Source organism: Ailuropoda melanoleuca, chromosome 9 (assembly GCF_002007445.2).
Source record: "Ailuropoda melanoleuca isolate Jingjing chromosome 9, ASM200744v2, whole genome shotgun sequence".
Classification (NCBI taxonomy): domain Eukaryota; kingdom Metazoa; phylum Chordata; class Mammalia; order Carnivora; family Ursidae; genus Ailuropoda; species Ailuropoda melanoleuca.
In genome coordinates, this window is record NC_048226.1 from 28581937 (window position 1) to 28602856 (window position 20920).

The 20920-nt window shown below is 38.5% G+C and overlaps 1 protein-coding gene across 3 annotated transcripts in view; it reads left to right on the forward strand.

The window, feature by feature from the left end:
* HMG20A (high mobility group 20A) overlaps positions 1-20920 on the forward strand; it is a 78133-nt gene that overhangs the window by 37975 nt on the left and 19238 nt on the right. The window contains exons 2-4 of one of the 3 annotated variants that reach the window (XM_034668006.1): positions 11184-11260; positions 13899-13991; positions 19150-19297. In XM_034668006.1, the coding sequence (XP_034523897.1) occupies positions 13903-13991; positions 19150-19297 (237 nt within the window). In that variant the 5' untranslated portion in view covers positions 11184-11260; positions 13899-13902. The remainder of the gene's footprint in view (positions 1-11183; positions 11261-13898; positions 13992-19149; positions 19298-20920) is intronic. The other 2 variants (XM_034668007.1, XM_002925133.4) reach the window with 2 other exon arrangements.

Sequence of the window (20920 nt, forward strand, 5' to 3'; positions counted from 1 at the left end):
TATAAGTGTGTTGTTTAATTTCCAAGTGTTTTAGGATTTTTCCAACCTTGGGGTGCCTGGGTGGCGCAGTCGTTAAGCTCAGGGCGTGATCCCGGCATTATGGGATCGAGCCCCACATCAGGCTTCTCTGCTATGAGCCTGCTTCTTCCTCTCCCACTCCCCCTGCTTGTGTTCCCTCTCTTGCTGGCTGTCTCTATCTCTGTCAAATAAATAAATAAAATCTTAAAAATATATATATATTTTTTTTTAAAGGATTTTTCCAACCTTTTTTCCGTTACTGATTTCTGGGTTTATTTCATTGTGGTCTGAAAGTAGAAATTATGATTTATAGTCTTCTACATTTAAGGTATGTTTTATGGCCCAGAATTTGGTCTATCTTGGTGAATGTGCCATGTTGAGAAAAATGTGTAATCTACCGTTGTTAGATGAAGTAGTCCTACAGATATCAGTTGTATCCAGGTGATTGGTGATGCTGTTGAGCTCATCTACGTCCTTACTGATTTTCTATCTTCTCGAAATATCTGTTTCTGTTAGAGGGGTGTTAAATTCTCCAGCTATTAATTGTGGATTCATCTGTTTCTACTTGTACTTCTATCAGTTTTTGCCTCATGTGTTTTGACCCTCTGTAGTTAGACATATAAACATTAAAAATTATTATGTCTTCCTTGAGTATTGCCCCGTGGCATTATGTAATTCCCCTCTTTATCCCTGATGACTTTCTTTGCTCTGAAGTCTGCTCTGTCTGAAACTAATGTAGCTACTCTCTCTTTCTTTTCATTGGTGTTTTATCATTTCCCGTTCTTCCACTTTTAATGTATATGTCTTTATATTTAAAGTGGGTTCCTTATAGACAGCATATAGTTGAAACTTGTTTTTCATTCACTCTGACCATCTCTGTCTTTTAATCAGTATATTTAGAACATTGACATTTAAGGTGATTATTCATATAGTTGGATTAATATCTATCGTCTTTGTTACTGGTTTCTATTTATTGCCATTGTTCTTTGTTTTTGTTTTTGTTTTTTTTTTCTTCCATGCTTTTTCTGCCTTTGGTGGTTTTAATTGAGCATTTTATATGATTCCGTATTCTCTCCCTTCTTACCATATCAATTCTATTTCTATTTTTTACTTTTTTAAGTGGTTGCCCTAGAGTTTGCAATATGCATTTAAGACTACTCCAAGTCCACTTTCAAATAACACCATACTATTCATGGGTAGTTCAAGTACCTTATAATAGCAAAATACTCCTAATTCTTTTCTCTCATCCCTTGTATCATTACTGTTACTTATTTTACATAAGTGTGTGTGTATGTTTGCATGTGTAAGCATATGTAAATCAAATACACTGTTGCTATTATTACTTTAAACAAGCTGTTATCTGTTAGATCAATTAAGAATATGAAAAATAAAGATTTTCATTTTACGCTCATTTATTCATTCTCCAGTGGTCTTCCTTTCCTTACCAAGTTTCTGACTGGTATCATTGTTTTTCTTTCTGAAGAACTTTTTTTTTTTTTTTTTTTTTTTTTTTTTTTACTTTCAAATACTACTTTCAGCTCTACTTTCAAGGCAGGCCTACTAGAAAGAAATCGCTTCAATTTTTCTTTGTCTGTGAAAGTCTTTATTTCTCCCTCACTTTTGTAAGATGATATCACAGAGTACAGAAATTTAGGCTGTTGGGGTTTTTTTCTCTCAACACTTCAAATATTTCATTCCCCTCTCTTGATTACATACTTTCTAAGGAGAGATTGGATATAATTCTTACTTTGCTCCTTAGGTTAGATATTTTTAGGGGGCTGGTTTCTTACCCCCCTCCCCCCTCAGGAGATGTGAGTGGATCAATTTTTTTTATTATAATTCCAGTGTAGTTAACATACAGTGCTATATTAGTTTCATGTGTACAATGTAGTGACCCAACCTTCCATACATTACACAGTGCTCATCAAGACAAGTGCATTTCTAATCCCCTTCAACTATTTCACCCATCCCCTCACGCACCTCCCCTCTGGTAACCCTCAGCTTGTTCTCTATAGTTAAGATACTGTTTCTTGGTTTGCCCCTCTCTTTCTCTCTCTCTCTTTCTTTTCAAAACTTTGAGTGTTTGTTTTGTTTCTTAAATTCCACATGAATGAAATCATATATATATGTCTTTCTCTGGCTTATTTTGCTTAGCATTATACTGTCTAGATCCATCCATGTTGTTGCAAATGGCAAGATGTCATTCTTTTTATACCTGAATAATACTCCGTTGTATATATAAACCATATCTTCTTTATCTATTCACCTATTGATGGACACTGGGCTACTTCCATAGTTTGGCTATTGTCAATAATGTTGCAGTAAACATAGGGGTGCATATATCCCTTCAAATTACTGTTTTCACATTCTTTGGGTTAATACCCAGTAGTGTGATTATTGGATCACAGGGTAGCTCTCTTTTTAACATTTAGAGGAAACTCCATATTGTTTTCCATACTGACTGCACCAGTTTGCATTCCCACTAACTGTACAAGTGTTCCTTTTTCTCCACATCCTCACCAGTACTTGTTTCTTAAGTTTTGGGTTTTAGCCATTCTGATGGAGGTCAGGTGATATCTCATTGTGGTTTTGATTTACATTTCACTGATATCATTGCAAATTTTTATATGTTGGCCATCTGGATGTCTTTGAAGAAATGTCTGTTCATGTCTTCTGCTCATTTTTTAATTAGATTATTTGGGGGCTTTGGTGTTGAGTTGTATTAGATCTTTATATATTTTGGATACTAACCCTTTGTTGGCTATGTCATTTGCAAATATCTTCTCCCATTGAATAGGCTGTCTTTTAATTTCGTTGATAGTTTTCTTTGCTGTGCAGAAGCTTTTTAACTTGATGTAGTCCCAGTAGTTTATTTTTGCTTTTGTTTCCCTTGCCTCAGGAGACATGTCTAGAAGGATGTTGCTATGACCAATGTCATAGAAATTACTGCCTGTTTTCTCTTCTAGGATTTTTATGCTTTCAGGTCACATATTTAGGTCCTTGATCCATTTTGAGTTTATTTTTGTGTATGGTGTAAAAAAAGTGGTCCAGTTACATTCCTTTGCATGTAGCTATCCAGTTTTCCCAAGACCATTTGTTGGAAAGACTGTCTTTTTCCCATTGCATATTCTTGCTTCCTTGTAGATTAATTGACCATTGTGGGTTTATTTCTGGGCTTTCTATTCTGTTCCATTGATCCATGTGTCTGTTTTTGCCAGTACCATGCCGTTTGGATTACAATAGCTTTGTAATATAACTTGAAGTCTGAAATTGTGATACTTCCAGTTTTCTTTTTGTTTTTCAAGATTGCTTTGGCTATTTGGGGTCTTTTGTGATTCTCTACAAATTTTAGCATTGTTCTAGTTCTGTGAGGAATGCTGTTGGTATTTTGATAGGGATTGCATTACATGTGTAGATTGCTTTGGGCAGTATAGACATTACAATATTTGTTCTTCCTATCCACGAGCATGGAATGTCTTTCCATTTCTTTGTATCAACTTCAATTTCTTTCATCATTGTTTTATAATTTTCAGAGTATAGGCCTTTCACCTCTTTGGTTAAGTTTATTCCTACGTATCTTATTATTTTGGGTGCAATTGTAAATGGGATTGTTTTCTTGATTTCTCTTCTGCTGTGTCATTATTAGTGTATAGAAATGCAACAGAGTTCGATTTATTAATTTTGTATCCTGTGACTTCATTGAATTCATTTGTCAGTTCTAGTATTTTTTTTCTTTTGGGGGAGTCTTTAGCATTTTCTATATATAATATCATATCATCTGCAAATTTTGAAAGTTTTACTTCTTCCTCACCAATCTGGATGCCTTTTATTTCTTTCTCTTGTCTGATTGCTGTGGCCAGGACTTCCAGTACTATGTTGGGTAAAAGTGGTGAAAGTGGACATCCTTTTCTTGTCCCTGATCTTAGGAGAAAAGCTCTCAGTTTTTCCCCATTGAATAAGATGTTAGGTGTGGATTTTTCGTATAAGGCCTTTATTACATTGAGGTATATTCCCTATAAACCTACTATGTTGAGAGTTTGTATCATAAGTGGATGTTGTACTTTATCAAATGCTTTTTCTGCATCCATTGAAATGATCATATGTTTTTTATCCTTTCTCTTATTTTTCTTTATGATTTTATTTTTAAGTAATCTCTACATCCAGTCTGGGGCTCGACAACCCCAAGATCAAGAGTCACATGTTCTATCAACTGAGCCAGGCCAGGCACCCCTATCCTTGCTCTTATTGATGCGATGTATCACATTGATTGATTTGTGAATATTGAACTACGCTTCCATCCCGGGAATAAATCCCACTTGATTGTAGTGAATGATTTTTTTAATATATTGTTGGATACAGTTTGCTAGTATTTTGTTCAGGATTTCTGCATCTGTTTTCATCAGAGATACTGGCCTGTAGTTCTCCTTTTTTGTGGTGTCTTTATCTGATTTTAGTATCAGGGTAATGCTCACCTCACAGAATGAATTTAGAAGTTTTCCTTCCTCTTCTATTTTTTGGAAACGTTTGAGAAGAGTAGGTATTAACTTTTCTTTAAATGTTTGAAAGAATTCCCCTGTGAAGCTGTCTGGTCCTGGACTTTTGTTTGGTGGGAGGTTTTTTATTACTGATTCAGTTTCATTCCCGGTAGTCAGTCTGTTTAAATTTTCTATTTCTTCCTGCTTCAGTTTTGGTAGGTTATATGTTTCTAGGAGATTATCCATTTCTTTTAAGTTTGTGTAATTTTTTGGCATATAATTTGTCATAATACTCTCTTATAATCATTTCTCATCTTTCATTTGTGATTTTGTTTATTTAAGTCCTCTCTTTTCCTTTGAGGCTGGCAGAGGTTTATCAATTTCATTGATCTTTTCAGAGAACCAGCTTGTGGTTTCAGTGATATGTTCTATTGTCTTTTGGGTTTCTATATCATTTATTTCTGCTCTAATCTTTATTATTTCCTTCCTTCCAGTTTTGGGTTTTGTTTGTTGTTCTTTCTCTAGATCCTTTGGCATAAGGTTAGGTTGTTTGTTTGAGATTTTTCTTTCTTCTTGGGGTAGGCCTATATTGCTGTAAACTTCCTTCTTAGAACTGCTTTTCCTGCATTCCAAAGATTTTGGAACATAGACAAATGTTTTCATTTTTATTTCTCTCCATGTAATTTTTTATTTCTTCTTTGATTTCTTAGCTGACCCATTTATTATTTAATAGCAAGTTACTTAGCCTCCGTTTGTGCTCTTTCTAGATTTTTTCTTATGGTTGATTTCTAGTTTCATAGCATTGTGGTCAGAAATGCATGGTATGACTTGGATATTTTTGAATTTGTTGAGATTTATTTGTGACCTAATATGTGATCTGTTCTGGAAAATGTTCCCTGTGTACTTCGAAAGAATTTGTATTCTGCTGTTTTCAGATGGAATGTTCTGAATATATGTGTTATATCCATCTGTTCTACTGTGCCATTCAAAGCCACTATTTCCTTGTTGATTTTCGCTTTGGATGACCTGTCCATTGATGTAAGTGAGACGTTAAAGTCCCCAACTTTTATTATATTACTATCAATTGGTTCCTTTATGTTTGTTATTAACTGTTTTATGTATTTGGGTGCTCCTATGTTGGGTGCATAAATATTACAATTGTCATAACTTCTTGTTGGACTGTCCCCTTAATATGTATGTCCTTCTTTGTCTCTTATTACAGTCTTTGTTTTATTTTTTTTTATAAAGATTTTATTTATTTACTTGACAGCCAGTTAGAGAGGGAACACAAGCAGGGGGAGTGGGAGAGGAAGAAGCAGGCTCCTAGTGGAAGAGCCTGATATGGGGCTCGATCCCAGAACGCTGGGATCACGCCCTGAGCCGAAAGCAGACGCTTAACGACTGCGCCACCCAGACACCCCTACAGTCTTTGTTTTAAAGTCTGTTTTGTCCCTTATAGGTATTACTACCCCAGCTTTCTTGTAATATCCATTTGCATGATAAATGTTTCTCTGTCCCCTCATTTTCAATGTGCATGTGTCTTTAGGTCTAAAATGAGTCCCTTGTAGGCAGTGTGCAGATGGGTTTTGTTTTTTATCCATTCTGTCATCCTGTGTTTTTGATTGGAGCATTTAGTCCATTTATGCTCAAGGTAATTATTGATAGATATGTATTTATTGCCATTTTGGTACTTGTTTTGTGATTGTTTTTATAGTTCTTCTCTGATCCTTTCTTCTCTTGCTCTCTTTCACAGTTTGCTGGCTTTCTTTAGTGATTATACTTGGGTTCCTTTCTCTTTATTCTTTGTGTGTCTGTGTTTGGTTTTTGATTTGTCATTACCATTAAGTTCTTATATAACATCTCCTGCATATAGCAGTCTATATTAAGTTGATGGTTGCTTAAGTTTGAACCCAGTCTTTTCTCTTTTCCCTCCCCCATGTTTTAGGTATTTGATATCATATTTTACATTCCTTTGTTTTGTGAATCTTTTGACTGATTTGTATAGATATACTTATTTTTACTACTTTTATATTTCCTACCTTTCCTACTCTTACTTATGGCCTTAACTTTCCAATCAAAGATTCCCCTTTAACATTTCTTGTAGGGCTGGTTTAGTGGTCATGAATTCCTTTAGCTTTTGTTGTCTGAGAAAGTCTTTATCTCTCCTTCTGTTCTAAATGATAGCCTTGCTAGATAGTGTATTCTTGGCTGCAGATTTTTTCCTTTCGATACTTTGAATGTATCATGCCACTTTATCCTGGCCTACAAAGTTTCTGCTGAAAAATCCACTTAGAGCTTTATGGAGTTTCCCTTGTATATAACGGTCTTCTTTTCTCTTGTTGCTTGTAAAATTCTCTTTTCATCACTACTTTTTTACATTTTAATTACTATGTGCCTTGGTGTGGGCCTCTTGGGTTGATTTTGTTGGGGGAATCTCTCTGCCTCCTGGATCTAGATATCTGTTTACTTCCCCAGATTAGGGAAGTTTTCAGCTATTATTTCTTCAAAAAAATTTTCTGCCCCCTTGTCTCTCTCTTCTTCTCCTGGGATCGCTGTACTGCGAATGTTGTTACACTTGATGGAGTCACTGAGTTCCCTAAGTCCTGTTCTCGTTTTGCATATTTTTTTCCACCTGCTCAGCTTGCTTACTTTCCATTACTCTGTCTTCTAGATTGTTAATTCATTCCTCTGCTTTTTCTATCCTGCAATTTATTCCATCTAGTGTATTTTTTATTTTATTTATTGTGCTCTTCATCTCTGATTTTTTTTAATCTCTTTGTTAAGGGTCTCCTTGATGTTCTCCACTCTTTTCTGAAGTACAGTGAGTATCTTATGATCATTACTTAAATTCTCTATTAGGCATATAACTTATATCCATTTAGCTTTGGTCTCTTGCTGTGGTTTTGTCCTCTTCTTTCATTTGGGACATAGTCCTCTCTTTCATTTTGTCTAATGCTCTGTATCTGTTTCTGTGTGTTAAGGAAGTCAGCTATGTCTCCTGCTCTTGAAAGTAATGGCCTTATGAAGAAGAGGTCCTATAGTGCCATGCAGTGCAGTGTCCTCTGTTTACCAGAACCTGGTGCTTGAAGGGGTGTCTCCTGTGTGTATAGTGTGCATCCCGCTGTTGTGTCCTGGTCACTTTTTCCTTCAGTCCAGTTGTCTACAGAGGCTCTCTTTGCCTGTTTTGCACAGTGTTTGGTCCACAGGCAAGGTGTGCAATTTTAACAAGGTGCGCCTAGGACTTGCAAGGCCCTCTACCACCATCAGGACTGGGGCCCTGCAAAACACACAGGCTGGGAGGTGGGTTGGGAAATGCAATGTTGGCACAGCCTTCTCAGGGAAGGGATTTGGCAATGCTGGGACTGAGGCAAACTTGACTGGAAAGGGTGGATCTACCAAAGCACAGGCAGGTGGGGTTTGGTGTAAACAACTGAGGTAGTAAATAGTCAGTGTGTGCTGGTTCCAGCAGGTGGCCGCATGGCCACCTTTGTTCCTGGAGAAGTCCCTCAGTGATCCCTGCCCCTCTAGGACACACTCAGGAATGAGTAATTACTCTCCGTCTCATATGCCCCAAGCCTTTTTTTAAACTGCTGCTTCCATGCTGTATTTCCACTGACTGTTTGTCTTGTTGTCTCTTTAAGGGCAGGGACTCAGCTTCCTATCACCCTCTGAGCTCTCCCAGAAATGAGCCCATTGATTTTTTAAATTCCGTGCTTTAAGTCCCACAGGTTGTAAAAACTCAGGAAATTTGGCCCCTCTCACTTTCAAAGCCAAATGTTCTAGGGATTCATCTTCCTCATGCAGGCTTCCCAGTGTGCTGATAGTTTGTTTCTTCCCTTCTCCTAGCCTACAGCTCCTTTCCCTCCACCCCCCAGCAGTCAGCAGCAGTAGTTTGACTCCCTTCCACATCTCTGCCCTTCCTACCCTCTTCAATATGGCTTCTTCTCTACCTTCAGTTGTGGAGTTTGTTCTGCCAGTCTATGGGTGGTTTTCTGAGTTATTTACACTGATGTTGAGTATTATCTAGTTGTATCCATGGGAAAAGGTGAGCTTAGGGTCCTCTTCCTCCACCCTCTTTCCAGCCTTTCCTCTGATCTGGCTTCTTTCAAGATTTTTTTCTTTATCTTTGATTTCCTAAAGTTTGAACATGATTTTTTTACTATAGTTTTTTGTTTGTTTGTTTTTTACATTACTCCTGTTTGATATTCTCAGAGCCTCTTGGACCTATGGACTATTGTGTGACATTAATTTGGAGGAATTCTCAGTCACAGTTGCCTCAAATATTGCTTTTGTTCTTTTCTCTCTTCTACTGCTATTCCCATTACATGTATGTTACACCTTTTGTAGTTATTCCACAGTTTATGGATAATCTGTCCTTTTTATATTCCAGTCTGTTTTCTCTTTGCTTTTCCATTTTAGAAATTTCTCTTGTCATATTATCAAGGTCAGAGAGTTTATCTTCAGCTATGTCCAGTCTACTAATAAACTCACCAGAAATATTCATTTACGTTACAGTGTTTTTTATCCCGAGCATTTCTTTTTGATTCATTCTTAGAATGTCCTTCTCTCTGTTTATATTTTATATTATCTGTCTCTTCCTGCATTGTCTACATTTCCCATTAAAGCCCTTAACATATAATTTTAAAATATGCTGGTCTGAAAACTTCAGTATTCATGCCATAGATTACTTGTTCAGTCTCTTCAAACTATGTTTTTTGTCTTCTAGCATGCCTTGTAATTTTTTGTTGAAAAGTAGACATGATGTACTAGATAAAAGGAACTGTGGTACCTAGGCCTTCAGTAATGTAGTGGTGAGGGTAGGGGGAGAAGCATTCTAGTCTTATAATTAGGTCTCAGTCTTTTGGTGCACCTGTGCCTCTGGACTGTAACCTCTGGTGCTTCTCAGGTATTTTCTCCCTTTAGGTGAGACAGGATGGCTGGAGGGAGCTGGAGTTGTATGTTTCCCTTAGCCCGTGTGGAAAGCTAGAAAGGCTAGAATTGATATTTCCCTAGCATTCCTAAAAAATGGGGTAAGGATATGGGGAATTTGGAACTCTCATATATTGTTAGGAGGAATGTAAAATGGTGCAGATGCTTCGGAAGACACTTTGGCAGCTCCTCAAAATGTTGATTATGGAGTTACCATATGATCCAGTAATTCCATTCCTAGGTATATGCCCAGGAGAATTGAAAACATGTCCACAAGAAAACTTGTACACAGATGTTCATAAACAGCATTATTCATAGTGATGAAAAAGTAGAACCAACCTAGTCTATCAGCTGATAAATGGATAAGCAAAATGTGGTGTCGCCATACAATGGAATATTATTCATCCATAGAAAGGATTAAAATGCTGATGCATGCTACAGTGTGATGAAGCTGTGTAATAAAGATAAAGACCTTTATGCCAGACGAAAGAAGCCAGACACAAAAGGCCACATCCTGTGTGATTCAGTACAGGTATAGCCATAAAGACAGAACGGAGATTAGTGGTTGTTACTCAGATGTAGGAGAAGGGGAGAATGAGGAGTAACTGCTAATGGGTACCAAGTTCCTTTTTGGAGTGATGAAAATATTCTAAAATCAATTATGGTGTTAGTTGTATGGGGTAACCTTATAAATACATAAAAACCACTGAATTGTATACTTTAAGGGTGAATTTTATGGTATATGAATTATGTTTAAAAAAGTAAAGCAACTTAGGGTGGCCTTTGATGTGAGTCAGGGATGGGGAGTGTGAAGAGAGGACGGTGAATGGGAGGATTTGGGTGACTTAGGTTTGAATTGGTTGAGAAAGTTTGACAGAGCTGATATGGCAGTTTGGGAAGATCCTAAGAAAATGTGGAATGATTGCTGAGAACATTGAGGGCCTAGTTGTGGTTGGATAAATTTATAGGAGCACCCTTTATTTTGTGATTTTTCTCCAACACCATCTTGAGCTAAAACTCAGAATTGATCTACATCTGAGGTGTAGAAGGGGTAACAAGGCAAAGGATTTGAGAGTGTTGACAAAAGAATATTTGAAATGTGGCCATGGAATCTAACATGGACAGAGAAGGGAAAATCAAGTGTCAGTGAATAGAGGTTTGTGTGGTTAGAGGTCAGTCGTAGTAGAAGTAATTGAGAGAGCTGAAATGATAGGGAATAGTGGTCAGAAATACTTGAATTTGAGGTTGGTTGGACAAACGACATGATTTTTAAAAGAACTGGGAGTTTTACATAAGGCTTTTAGTGTGGAAAATGAGGGCAGAATCCCTTCTCTAAACTTTGAGGTGTGTGATGAGGAGGAAATAAGATTCCTCTCCATGAAAGAACTTAATGAAGTGGGATTAACATACGAAAGTAAGGAAAGGGCACTTGAAAACAGTCAACCGCAGAAAACCTAAGTACAAATTAAGCTTTCAGCACTGTCCAACAGATTTGGAATAATGCAGTCTCATCGTTGAGATCATCCGTCTTTTTGGGAGGGGTTACTAGGAAAATCTTAGTTGAGGAACATTTCTTAAACTCCACCTATATTCAGTGTCCTGAATATGAGTTGGCTCCCCATATTTACTACAGGGAGAAAATGTGTTGATTGGCCAGTAAGTGTCTAGTGTGCTTAATATAATTGTCATTACAATTTTTACAATTGTCATTAAAATATCTTAAATTGGCACCATGTTTTATACATCTTTTTTTTTTTTCAGTGAGTGGCTCGCATTAGAGGGTATTGTTGGATTTTCAAAGCTCAGTCTGGACCCTCATTCAAAGTGTAAGCCCCAAGGTAATATCGTTTTTTGAGGCCTCCAGGTAGAAGCCTTCACTGGGAGGTCCCTTCTGCAAGGAAACATCTGCGTGTTATGCTTACTTATGTAAACTGCAATGGAGAACCAGATTTGTATATTGCTTTGTCTTTGTTCATATTTCTCTTCTTTCCCCTTCCAGAGCAGCATTCATTACATTTCTTAAGTGCTTCACATAGAATTGCAAAGTTCAGTGTGACCTCTGTACTGGGACATTATCAGACACAGATGCTACACTGAAAGGCTTTTTGGCAATCAGTGGCTTAGTAGCCGTGATTCAGTTTGAATCACCCACTCATGGACCATATGAAAGCAGATTCTTGCAGGATCCCAGCCATGTTCTTGGGAATCATTTTCTTTTCCAACTTACTGGACTAGTTTAGAGACCTTTGGGTTTCACTGGACTTTTTCCTCATTTCCTTCTTTTGTTGATCTTGGCCCCTTAGCCTTCCACCCACTTTATTACTCATTTCTTAGGGACCTGACTACTTTAGTAACACTAAGAGAAAATATATCTGAAGCCATATGGGTTGAGTAAAACCAACTCAAGAAAAGAAAGAAAAAAAAACAAGAAATTTGTGTTCTCTCAACTGCCTTTGTTTATATCATCTGTTTATCTGTTGCTAAGGTTATGTTGTCCAGCTACCTCTCAAGATCTCACCAATGACTGAAGATAACTGGGCAGCACCCTAAGAGGGTCATGTTGGCATAGTGAATGACAAGACACTTCATTCACCCCCTGCCAGATAATATATTGCCTTTGAGGTGTGAGGGGTGCAAGGAGCTTCAGATGCTGAATCTTAAAGTTCTTGAAAGGCCATTTACATTTAAGGAGACGTTTAGAAAGAAGCCAGCTAGCAGTCCATTCTTATAAAGTTTGGGAATAAATATCTGGCTATTTGAATGTTTGCTCGTGGTTTACAGTTAGGCTGTATGGTAGCTAATTCATTAGTGGGTTTTTTGGTAAGATGAATATCAGGGTAAGGTGATGCTAACAGCCCTTAAAGCCCAGGCTCTAATCTGGTCTGTGCATAATGTGAATTAAAATTAAATTAAAACGTAGTACACTTACATCAGGATTTTTCTAGAAAACATCTAGAATGGAATTTTGCAGTATTTGTTAGAGCCTCTTGTAAACCCCCCCCCCGTCTTGAAGGAATTGAGAAGGGTTGGCAGGCATCACTGCACACGGAATAAACTCCTGATTGAGTCTAAAGTTCCTCTCTCTGCTTTCCATGCTCTACCCACCACAGTGGGTAAGAGACACACAGAAGCATTTTTCACATTAAGCTGTGTATGAACCTTGGTCTGCTAACTAACAAATTTAGAAGGAAAAACAAGAAAATAAGTGAGAATAAGAAGTAAGCCATCAGTGTTGCCATTTTGGAAGTAAATGACTCTACTGAACATTTAGAATTTGGTGTCGGTATCATCTGCGTCTTCTTGGTGTTTCCTCCTCCGCGGGATGAATCCTAGCTCTGCCTGGGCTGCTGTGCCTTCCCCTTATTGCGTTTTCACTCCGTCTCCTTAGCAGCGGTCCCTGAAATAACTGCTGAGGGAGCTCCGAAGTGAATTCTCATAATTTGCTTCTCAGTTCTCCCCGTTTGATTGAGGCACTCTTTTGCTTGAGTGGTTTGCAGTCCCACTTAAGTGGCTGCTGTTTGGGGTCACTATTGAATGTTTTGTTTGAATATCACTTTCATGATGAATGGGAGGCTGCCGCTTTTAGCTCTGTGGGGTGAAGCCCTTGGTGGTAAGCCTTGAAAGGGAAAAATCTTTCTTTGTAGTGATATGCTAAATGAAATTACTCTCTTTGTCACTCTGTCCTTTTATCCTTTCAGTCTGATAACCTCAAGTTCTTGTGATTTATTTGGTTTCCTTCAATTAAGCTCAGTTGTTTCCTGTACCCAGGTGCGTGCTATTTCCACTGGTCATCATGGGGATGCAGAGCATATTTCTGACCTGGAAGTGTGGTTGCTTTAACTCTGCACCACATCAGTATGCCTTCCAGCCTCCACTTCCTCTGCATTATTTCCTTTTGGAGGGCTCAGTTTGTTACCATTTAATCTAAGGATGATTCATCTGGGACTGAGACCCGGTAATGCTGTAATAACAGTACCTTGCTTTATATAATAATACTCAAAGCACTTAGGATCTTAGTCTTTCTCTGTTTATGAAGCTTTTTCAGCTTAATCCTCACAATAACCCTGTGGGTCAAGTCAGCAATTTTGTCTGCGTCTAAGCTGGTAAAACTGTATCTCAAAGACATTGAATAACTTGTTCAGGGTCGCAGTGCTTCTGAGTTACTCTGCTTAACAATTTTTACAGAAAATGAAGAATGCTTCTGAAGATATTCTGATTGAACAAAAAGGAATTTCCAAACTGTGTCCCATTTATTAAAATCTGTTTTTAGTCTGGTCAGTCAGTAAGACCAAAGTCAAGAACCCATTAACCAGAGTTTAAATTGACATGTCCAAGTCAAGAAAATAAATATTTAGGTCAGTTTCTGTTCTGCTGCCGATGTGATAAGTTAAGGAAGGCTGGCTTTTAAATTAATGGAACTTCAACTGGAAATAATTAAGGCATTATCCTTATTTTCTTATCCTCTCATCCTTTTAGAGCGATGGAAACCTTGATGACTAGCTCCACCCTGCCACCCCTTTTTGCAGATGAAGATGGCTCCAAGGAGAGTAATGATCTGGCTACAACTGGGTAAGCAGCTGCTTTGGGACACTGGGCCTCTTTGCCTAGGCTTCAAAACAAAGCTTCTGACAATGTGTGAGGTCCTAAAGAGACCATTTTATATCATAAAAATAGAAGGTATGCTTGTTATGCTTTGCAAAGAGAATGAGAGCCATTGTAAGCTGCTTTGTAATCTGCATTCAGCTGTCATTTGCAGCGCTCTGGTTCCTGAGAACTGGAACTAGGAAACATCATCGGTTCCTCCTGGTTAAGAGAATTACATAGTCACCACTAAGTAAATACCTACCACAGGGCTAGCTCTGAAAATCAAGTTCATTTTCTGTTTGAATTGCCACAGATATTGAAATAATTTTCCCCCCAAAGGTCAGATTGTTTTTTTAGATCAGATTTTCTAATATGGCTCTTATTCAAGATGCCTGCGAGCTCTGACTGACTTCTGTTCCTTTTTTCCCCCCATCTCCTTTCTTTGGTATTTTTGGACAGATATGTAAAGGAATATAAAAAAGGGCTAATAGCAGTAGTCCCTTTTCCCTTGAAAATCTCTGTTCCACTTGAATTTTTATCTTTTCTATTTAGAAGTTATTTGCCATGGGAGAAATGTATTCACTAATAGGCTGAAGTGCCGGCTAATCTCTACGATGAATTATTTTAATATTCTGTAGAGCTGTTTAAAAATAGACTACACTTTGTAATTCTTTTTCCTTCCCTCACATTTATTTCTTTGCTCATTAATATCTGCCTTCTGACCTTACTAGTCAGATAAAACTGCTCTTCAAGACTTTTCTAAAAGCTGCCTAGTTGCTAGGTAGCTAGCGTGCACTTCTCTGGGGAAGATTATTCGAGGCAGAGGGAGGAGTCAGTGCAAAACTTCCTGAGTTAAGAGTGTTTCTACCTTTTAGAAACAGCCAGAAGGCCGGTGTGGCTGGAGCAGAATATCCCAGAGGAAGGGTAATAGAGGGCTACATCAGCGTTTTCTGAGTCTGAAAGTCTGAGTGAGGGCCAGAGATTTTACACTCTCGTAAGTTCCCAGGCCTTGTCAGTGCTGCGGGTGTGAGGCCCATACTTTTAGTAGCAAGGGACTAGATGGTGTAGGATTTTATAAGTCAGAGTAAGCACTTTAACTGGCACTCCAGGTGAGGTGGGAAAGCATCAGAGGATTTTGAGCAGAATGATATGATCCAGCTTATTTTTTAATGGGATCCGTGTGACTGTTATATTGAAAATAGAGTGAAGGGAACGGGCTGAAGCAAGGAAGTGAGTCAAGCTTCTGAAATAATTCAAGTAAGAGATGATGACTTAAAGAGCATCACTAGTGACTTTGACGAGTCTTTTTGGTGGAGCGAGGCCTCAGTGGAGAGGGTTGCAAAGATCGTGGGAATGGGGCTTGGTGACAAGTATAGAATTCTACATATATTTTGAAGATAAATCCGGTAAGATTTGCCTGAAAAACCAGATGAGATGTGAGAGGAGAGAAAAAAGCAGTCAAAGACAACTCCAAACTATTGGCCTAAGTGACCAAAGGGATGGAATTACCATTAACTTAGATGGAAAAAAACTGAGCAGGAGCTCAGTTTGGGAGATTTTAAAGATTTATTTATTTATTTAGTTTGAGAGAGAGAAAGAGCACGAGTGGGGGGAGGGGCAGAGGGAAAGAATCTCAAGCAAACACCCCACCGAGTGCCGAGTCCGGTACAGACCTCGAACTCAGGACCCTGAGATCACGACCTGAGCCAAAATAGAGTCAGACAATTAACCAACTGAGCCACCCAGGTGTCCCAGTTTGGGGGATTTTTTTTTTATTTTAATGATTTTTTAAATTATATTATGTTAATCACCATACAGTACATCCCCGGATTCCGATGCAAAGTTCGATGCTTCATTAGTTGCGTATAACACCCAGTGCACCATGCAATACGTGCCCTCCTTACTACCCATCACCAGTCTATCCCATTCCCCCACCCTCTCCCCTCTGAAGTCTTCAGTTTGTTTCTCATAGTCCATAGTCTCTCATGTTTCATTCCCCCTTCTGATTACCCCCCTTTTCTTTATCCCTTTCTTCCCCTACCGATCATCCTAGTTCTTATGTTCCATAGATGAGAGAAATCATATGATAATTGTCTTTCTCTGCTTGACTTATTTCACTTAGCATTATCTCCTCCAGTGCCGTCCATGTTGCAGCAAATGTTGAGAATTCGTTCTTTCTGATAGCTGAGTAATATTCCATTGTATATATGGACCACAGCTTCTTAATCCAGTCATCTGTTGAAGGGCATCTCGGCTCCTTCCATGATTTGGCTATTGTGGACAATGCAGCTATGAACATTGGGGTGCATATGGCCCTTCTCTTTACTACGTCTGTATCTTTGGGGTAAACACCCAGTAGTGCAATGGCTGGGTCATAGGGTAGTTCAATTTTTAACTTTTTAAGGGACCTCCACACTGTTTTCCAGAGTGGCTGTACCAACTTGCATTCCCACCAACAATGTAGGAGGGATCCCCTTTCTCCACATCCTCTCCAACAATTGTTGTTTCTTGCCTTGTCTATCTTTGCCATTCTAACTGGCGTAAGGTGGTATCTCAGTGTGGTTTTGATTTGAATTTCCCTGATGGCTAATGATTTTGAACATTTTTTCATGTGTCTGTTAGCCATTTGTATGTCTTCATTGGAAAAGTGTCTGTTCATATCTTCTGCCCATTTTATGATTTGTTTATTTGTTTCTCGTGTATTGAGTTTGAGAAGTTCTTTGTAGATCTTGGATACCAGTCCTTTATCTGTAGTGTCCTTTGCAAATATATTCTCCCATTCCGTGGGCTGCCTCTTAGTTTTTTTGACTGTTTCCTTGGCTGTGCAGAAGCTTTTTATCCTGATAAAGTCCCAGTTTGGGGGATTTTAAATTTGAGATGTCAAATAGACAGCTTGACATAGGGCTTTGAGGTTAGGGGAGTCTAGACTAGAAAAAGAAACATGGGAGTCATCGGCATATACCTCGTGTTTAAAACCGGGAGATTCATTGAGATCACCAAGGAAATGATCACTGTGTAGATAGAAAAGAGAAGAGACCTAATGCCTGAGCTCTGGGCTGCTTTGGCATTCAGAAGCCAGGTAGAAGAGGAAGCGTCAACAAAGAAGACTAAAGGGAGTAGCTAAAAAGGTAGCAGAAAAACCAGAGGAGTGCGTGGTCCTGGAAACCAAGTGAAAAACTATTTCAAAAAGGAGGAAGTGTCAAAAACTTCTGGAAAATCAGATAAGATGAAGGCTGAGAAATGACACTGGATTTAGTATTGGTGACCTTGGCAAGGGTTGTAAGCACAAATCTCCTTTGGGTTAGGTTTAAGAAAGAATGAAAGAAGGGGCGCCTGGGTGGCACAGCAGTTGAGCGTCTGCCTTCGGCTCAGGGCGTGATCCTGGTGTTGTGGGATCGAGCCCCACATCAGGCTCCTCTGCTGTGAGCCTGCTTCTTCCTCTCCCACTCCCCCTGCTTGTGTTCCCTCTCTAGCTGGCTGTCTCTATCTCTGTCAAATAAATAAATAAAATCTTTAAAAAAAAAAAAAAAGAATGAAAGAAGAGAACTGAAGGCAATGCATATAAACAATTCTTTTCAGAGCACAGATCTTCCTCAGTTACCATGGGGTTGTATCCAGATAAACCCATCATAAATTGAAAATATCATTAGTTGGAAGTGCACTTAATACACCTAACCTGCCAAACACAGTAGCTCAGCCCAACCTACCTTAAACATGCTCAGAGCACTCACAGTAGCCACAGTGGGGCGAAATCATCTAACACAAAGCCTGTTGTGTAATAAAGTGTTGAACATCTCGTAATTTGTTGAATATTGTACTGAAAGTGAAAAAACGCTGGTTGTATGGGTATCAGTTATTTACCCTGGTGTTCACAGGCTGAGTGGGAGCTGAGGCTCACGGCCACTGCATAGCATCATGAGAGAGTGTCACACCACACATCGCTAAGCCTAGGAAAAGATCCAAATTCAAAAGTCCAAGTGTGGTGTCTACTAAATATATTTCACTTTCGCACCATCATAAAATCAAAAAATCATAAATCAAACAGTATTAAATTGGCGACTGCTTGTATAAATAATTCTAAAGGAAATGAGAAAAATGTAGTTGGATCAAGAGAGTGCTTTTTGTTTCATTTTGTTTTGTTTTAAGATAAGAGTAAAAATGCCACATTTGTAGGCTGATTAGGCTGATCCAGTAGAAGGGAAGAATTGTAGTGCCAGAGAGGGCAGAATTGCTAAAAACCTATCTTTGAGTAGGCTAGATGTTGTGGGGTCCACGGCACAAATGGAAGGGTTGTTGGCTTTTACTAAGAGTGTGCCAATTCATTCATAGGAACAAAAGAACCTTTTTTTTTCTTCAGTCTTCATCCAGCTTGCCACCTCCAAGGCATTTGACACCTGTGACCACTCCCCTCTGGTTCCCATTCATTTCAGTCAGGGTTCATAGGATTGGTACACTTTCCCAAACCTAGTTCTCCTATTTTACTGAAATAAGAGTGTACAAGAATTAGCAACTTAAAAATTGATGGCACCATTGAAACAAGAATGACAGTGAGAGAACAAGTTGCCAAAGACACAATGATTGAAATATCGGTAAAACACAGCTACCAAGACCAAACTGGTCTCTGATGGCACCTCTTTTCAGAGAACATGATAGGCATTGAGTTCATAGATTCTCTTAGCCTCTTTCAGAGGACCTCAAAGACCCCAAAAATGTTGGAAACTCCTGCTCAAAATCATCTATTATATTTTCTACAAAGAGTCAGAGAAGTATAATTTCTTTCATTTCCAGGCCAGTCTCTAGCTGCTTTCATTCATTTCTCAGCCCACTGTAATCTGGTTTTTATTCCCATAATTCCACTAAAACTGTAGTCCCTAAAATTGCCAGCAACCTTCAGGTCTTCAAATTTAGCAGATACTTTTTAGCCTATCTTATTTGACATCTAGTTCAGTCAAGCACTGAAGCTATTTTTTTAATGCTCTGTGACTGTTCTGGAGACATTGTTTACATTTACACAAATGATGTGGGGGAATTAAAGCCGCCTTCTGCTTCTGCTGGCAGGGAAGTTTGTCTTGAACCTTGGTAAATAGGAATTTTTGATGCTGTTGATAACTGAACCATTGCACATCTGCCTGTTATTCTTAAGGTTAACCCACCCAGAGGTTCCATACAGTAGTGGTGCCACATCATCCAGCAACAATCCAGAGTTTGTGGAGGATCTCTCCCAGGGACAGTTGCTTCAGAACGAGGCTTCCAATACGACAGAAGGCACTGAACAGAGGCATGAAGATGAGGTAAGCTGAAGCATCTCTTCCCGGTCTCTGAAGTTTCTTAAGGAGCGGTCAGCTCGGGAATTGATCGATGTGTTCATCCTCTGGCCTTCTTAAATTCTGCAGAATTTTCTTCATAGAACCATACTAGTGGTTTCACATATTACCATATTAATGGTTTTGATGACATAGAGACAAGTAGATTCTTCTCCCCCCTACTTAATAAATTTATACCTACATCATATTAGATGCTCAACAAATGCTTGTTGAATGAATAAATGATTTAAATAAGTAATGAATGAGAAGTCCCCATGCCTTCATTCAAGGCCACACATTGCACACCCAGCCCTGCAGTGTGGAGTCATGTGTCCTGAAAGGATTCACACCACTTACCAGGCCTTTCACCCTCCCCTAGAGGGCGTCTTTCCTAACTCACACTTGGTTCCAAGTGGACGGCCCCCCCCATCAGTCACGCCCTTTTTGGACTTTCAGCCTCCCTCACAAATGATTGATTACATTGTCCATGTTTTAAAGCACTCTTTTTATAGCCATAAAAAAGTAGCGCCATTAATTTTGTCTTTTTTCTTATTCTAAAATATCTTTTTTCATGTTGGCATCCTTAAAGATTATAATGAATGCTTGAAGCTTCTTAAACATCTTAAAATCCTTAGTAGCTTTAATGTTACTAAGTTTTTAAGACAAAAACAGAAAAAAAAAACTGATACCAAATACACCACTTGTCCAATGGTGAATTATTGCACCATTTTATGTATATTTTGAGGAATACAGTCCTGTAATTAATATTTAGATGTTTTTGTCCCACTTTGCTTATCTTTCTCTTCTCTGAAATAAGAATTCTTGTATCCATAAAACTGTTAACTGATAGGCTGTGTGTATTTGTAAAATTATGAAGCAGAAAGGTGATGTAGTTTGCATCTCATTAAAAGGGCTATGGTAAAACATCAATAGTACCTCAGACCTTTTCTTTAAACTTTTTTGAGGTGATTTCATCTTTTGAATTAACTAATAACACATAAAGACCTCTGACTTTATGAAATAAACATCTGGAGGAGCAAGTCATCAAGCCAAAAGAACTAAGTATTCATTGTGGATATATTATACTTGATGACTTTTTTCTAAGACTTAGCTATTAATTTAAAAATCTATATGCTATCTGCTGTGGGAAATGAATCAGTCTTTGAATGATATCAATGAAAAACATCCTTCATGAATGATTTTTAATCGCTGTACTACAATTTGTCTCTTTGTCTGCCCAGTGCTTGTGACATCTTGTTCTGATCTCCTGTGACAGCATCTGCTTCTCTGGCACAGTGCTATGTACGTGCTAGATTTCTCATTTAGAATATTCTCCTGTCAGGAGTCAGGACTTGTTAAGTGCACGTGAAGGCCAAAGCTTATGTGATCATGGTACCCCTTATTCTCACAGTTAGGATTAGCCCCTTAATGTAACAGTTTGTAGTATGTACATAAAAGGATGTGCAAGTGAACCATCTGAGTTCCTTCTTGAAGACTGCATGGCAGTCATTTGTTCCTATGACAGATCTGGAGAGTTTTGAATATCCAGTCCCTTAATGGTAGGAAAATGCAGCTCGTATACTGTTTTGTTCGTTTGTTTTATTGTTGTGT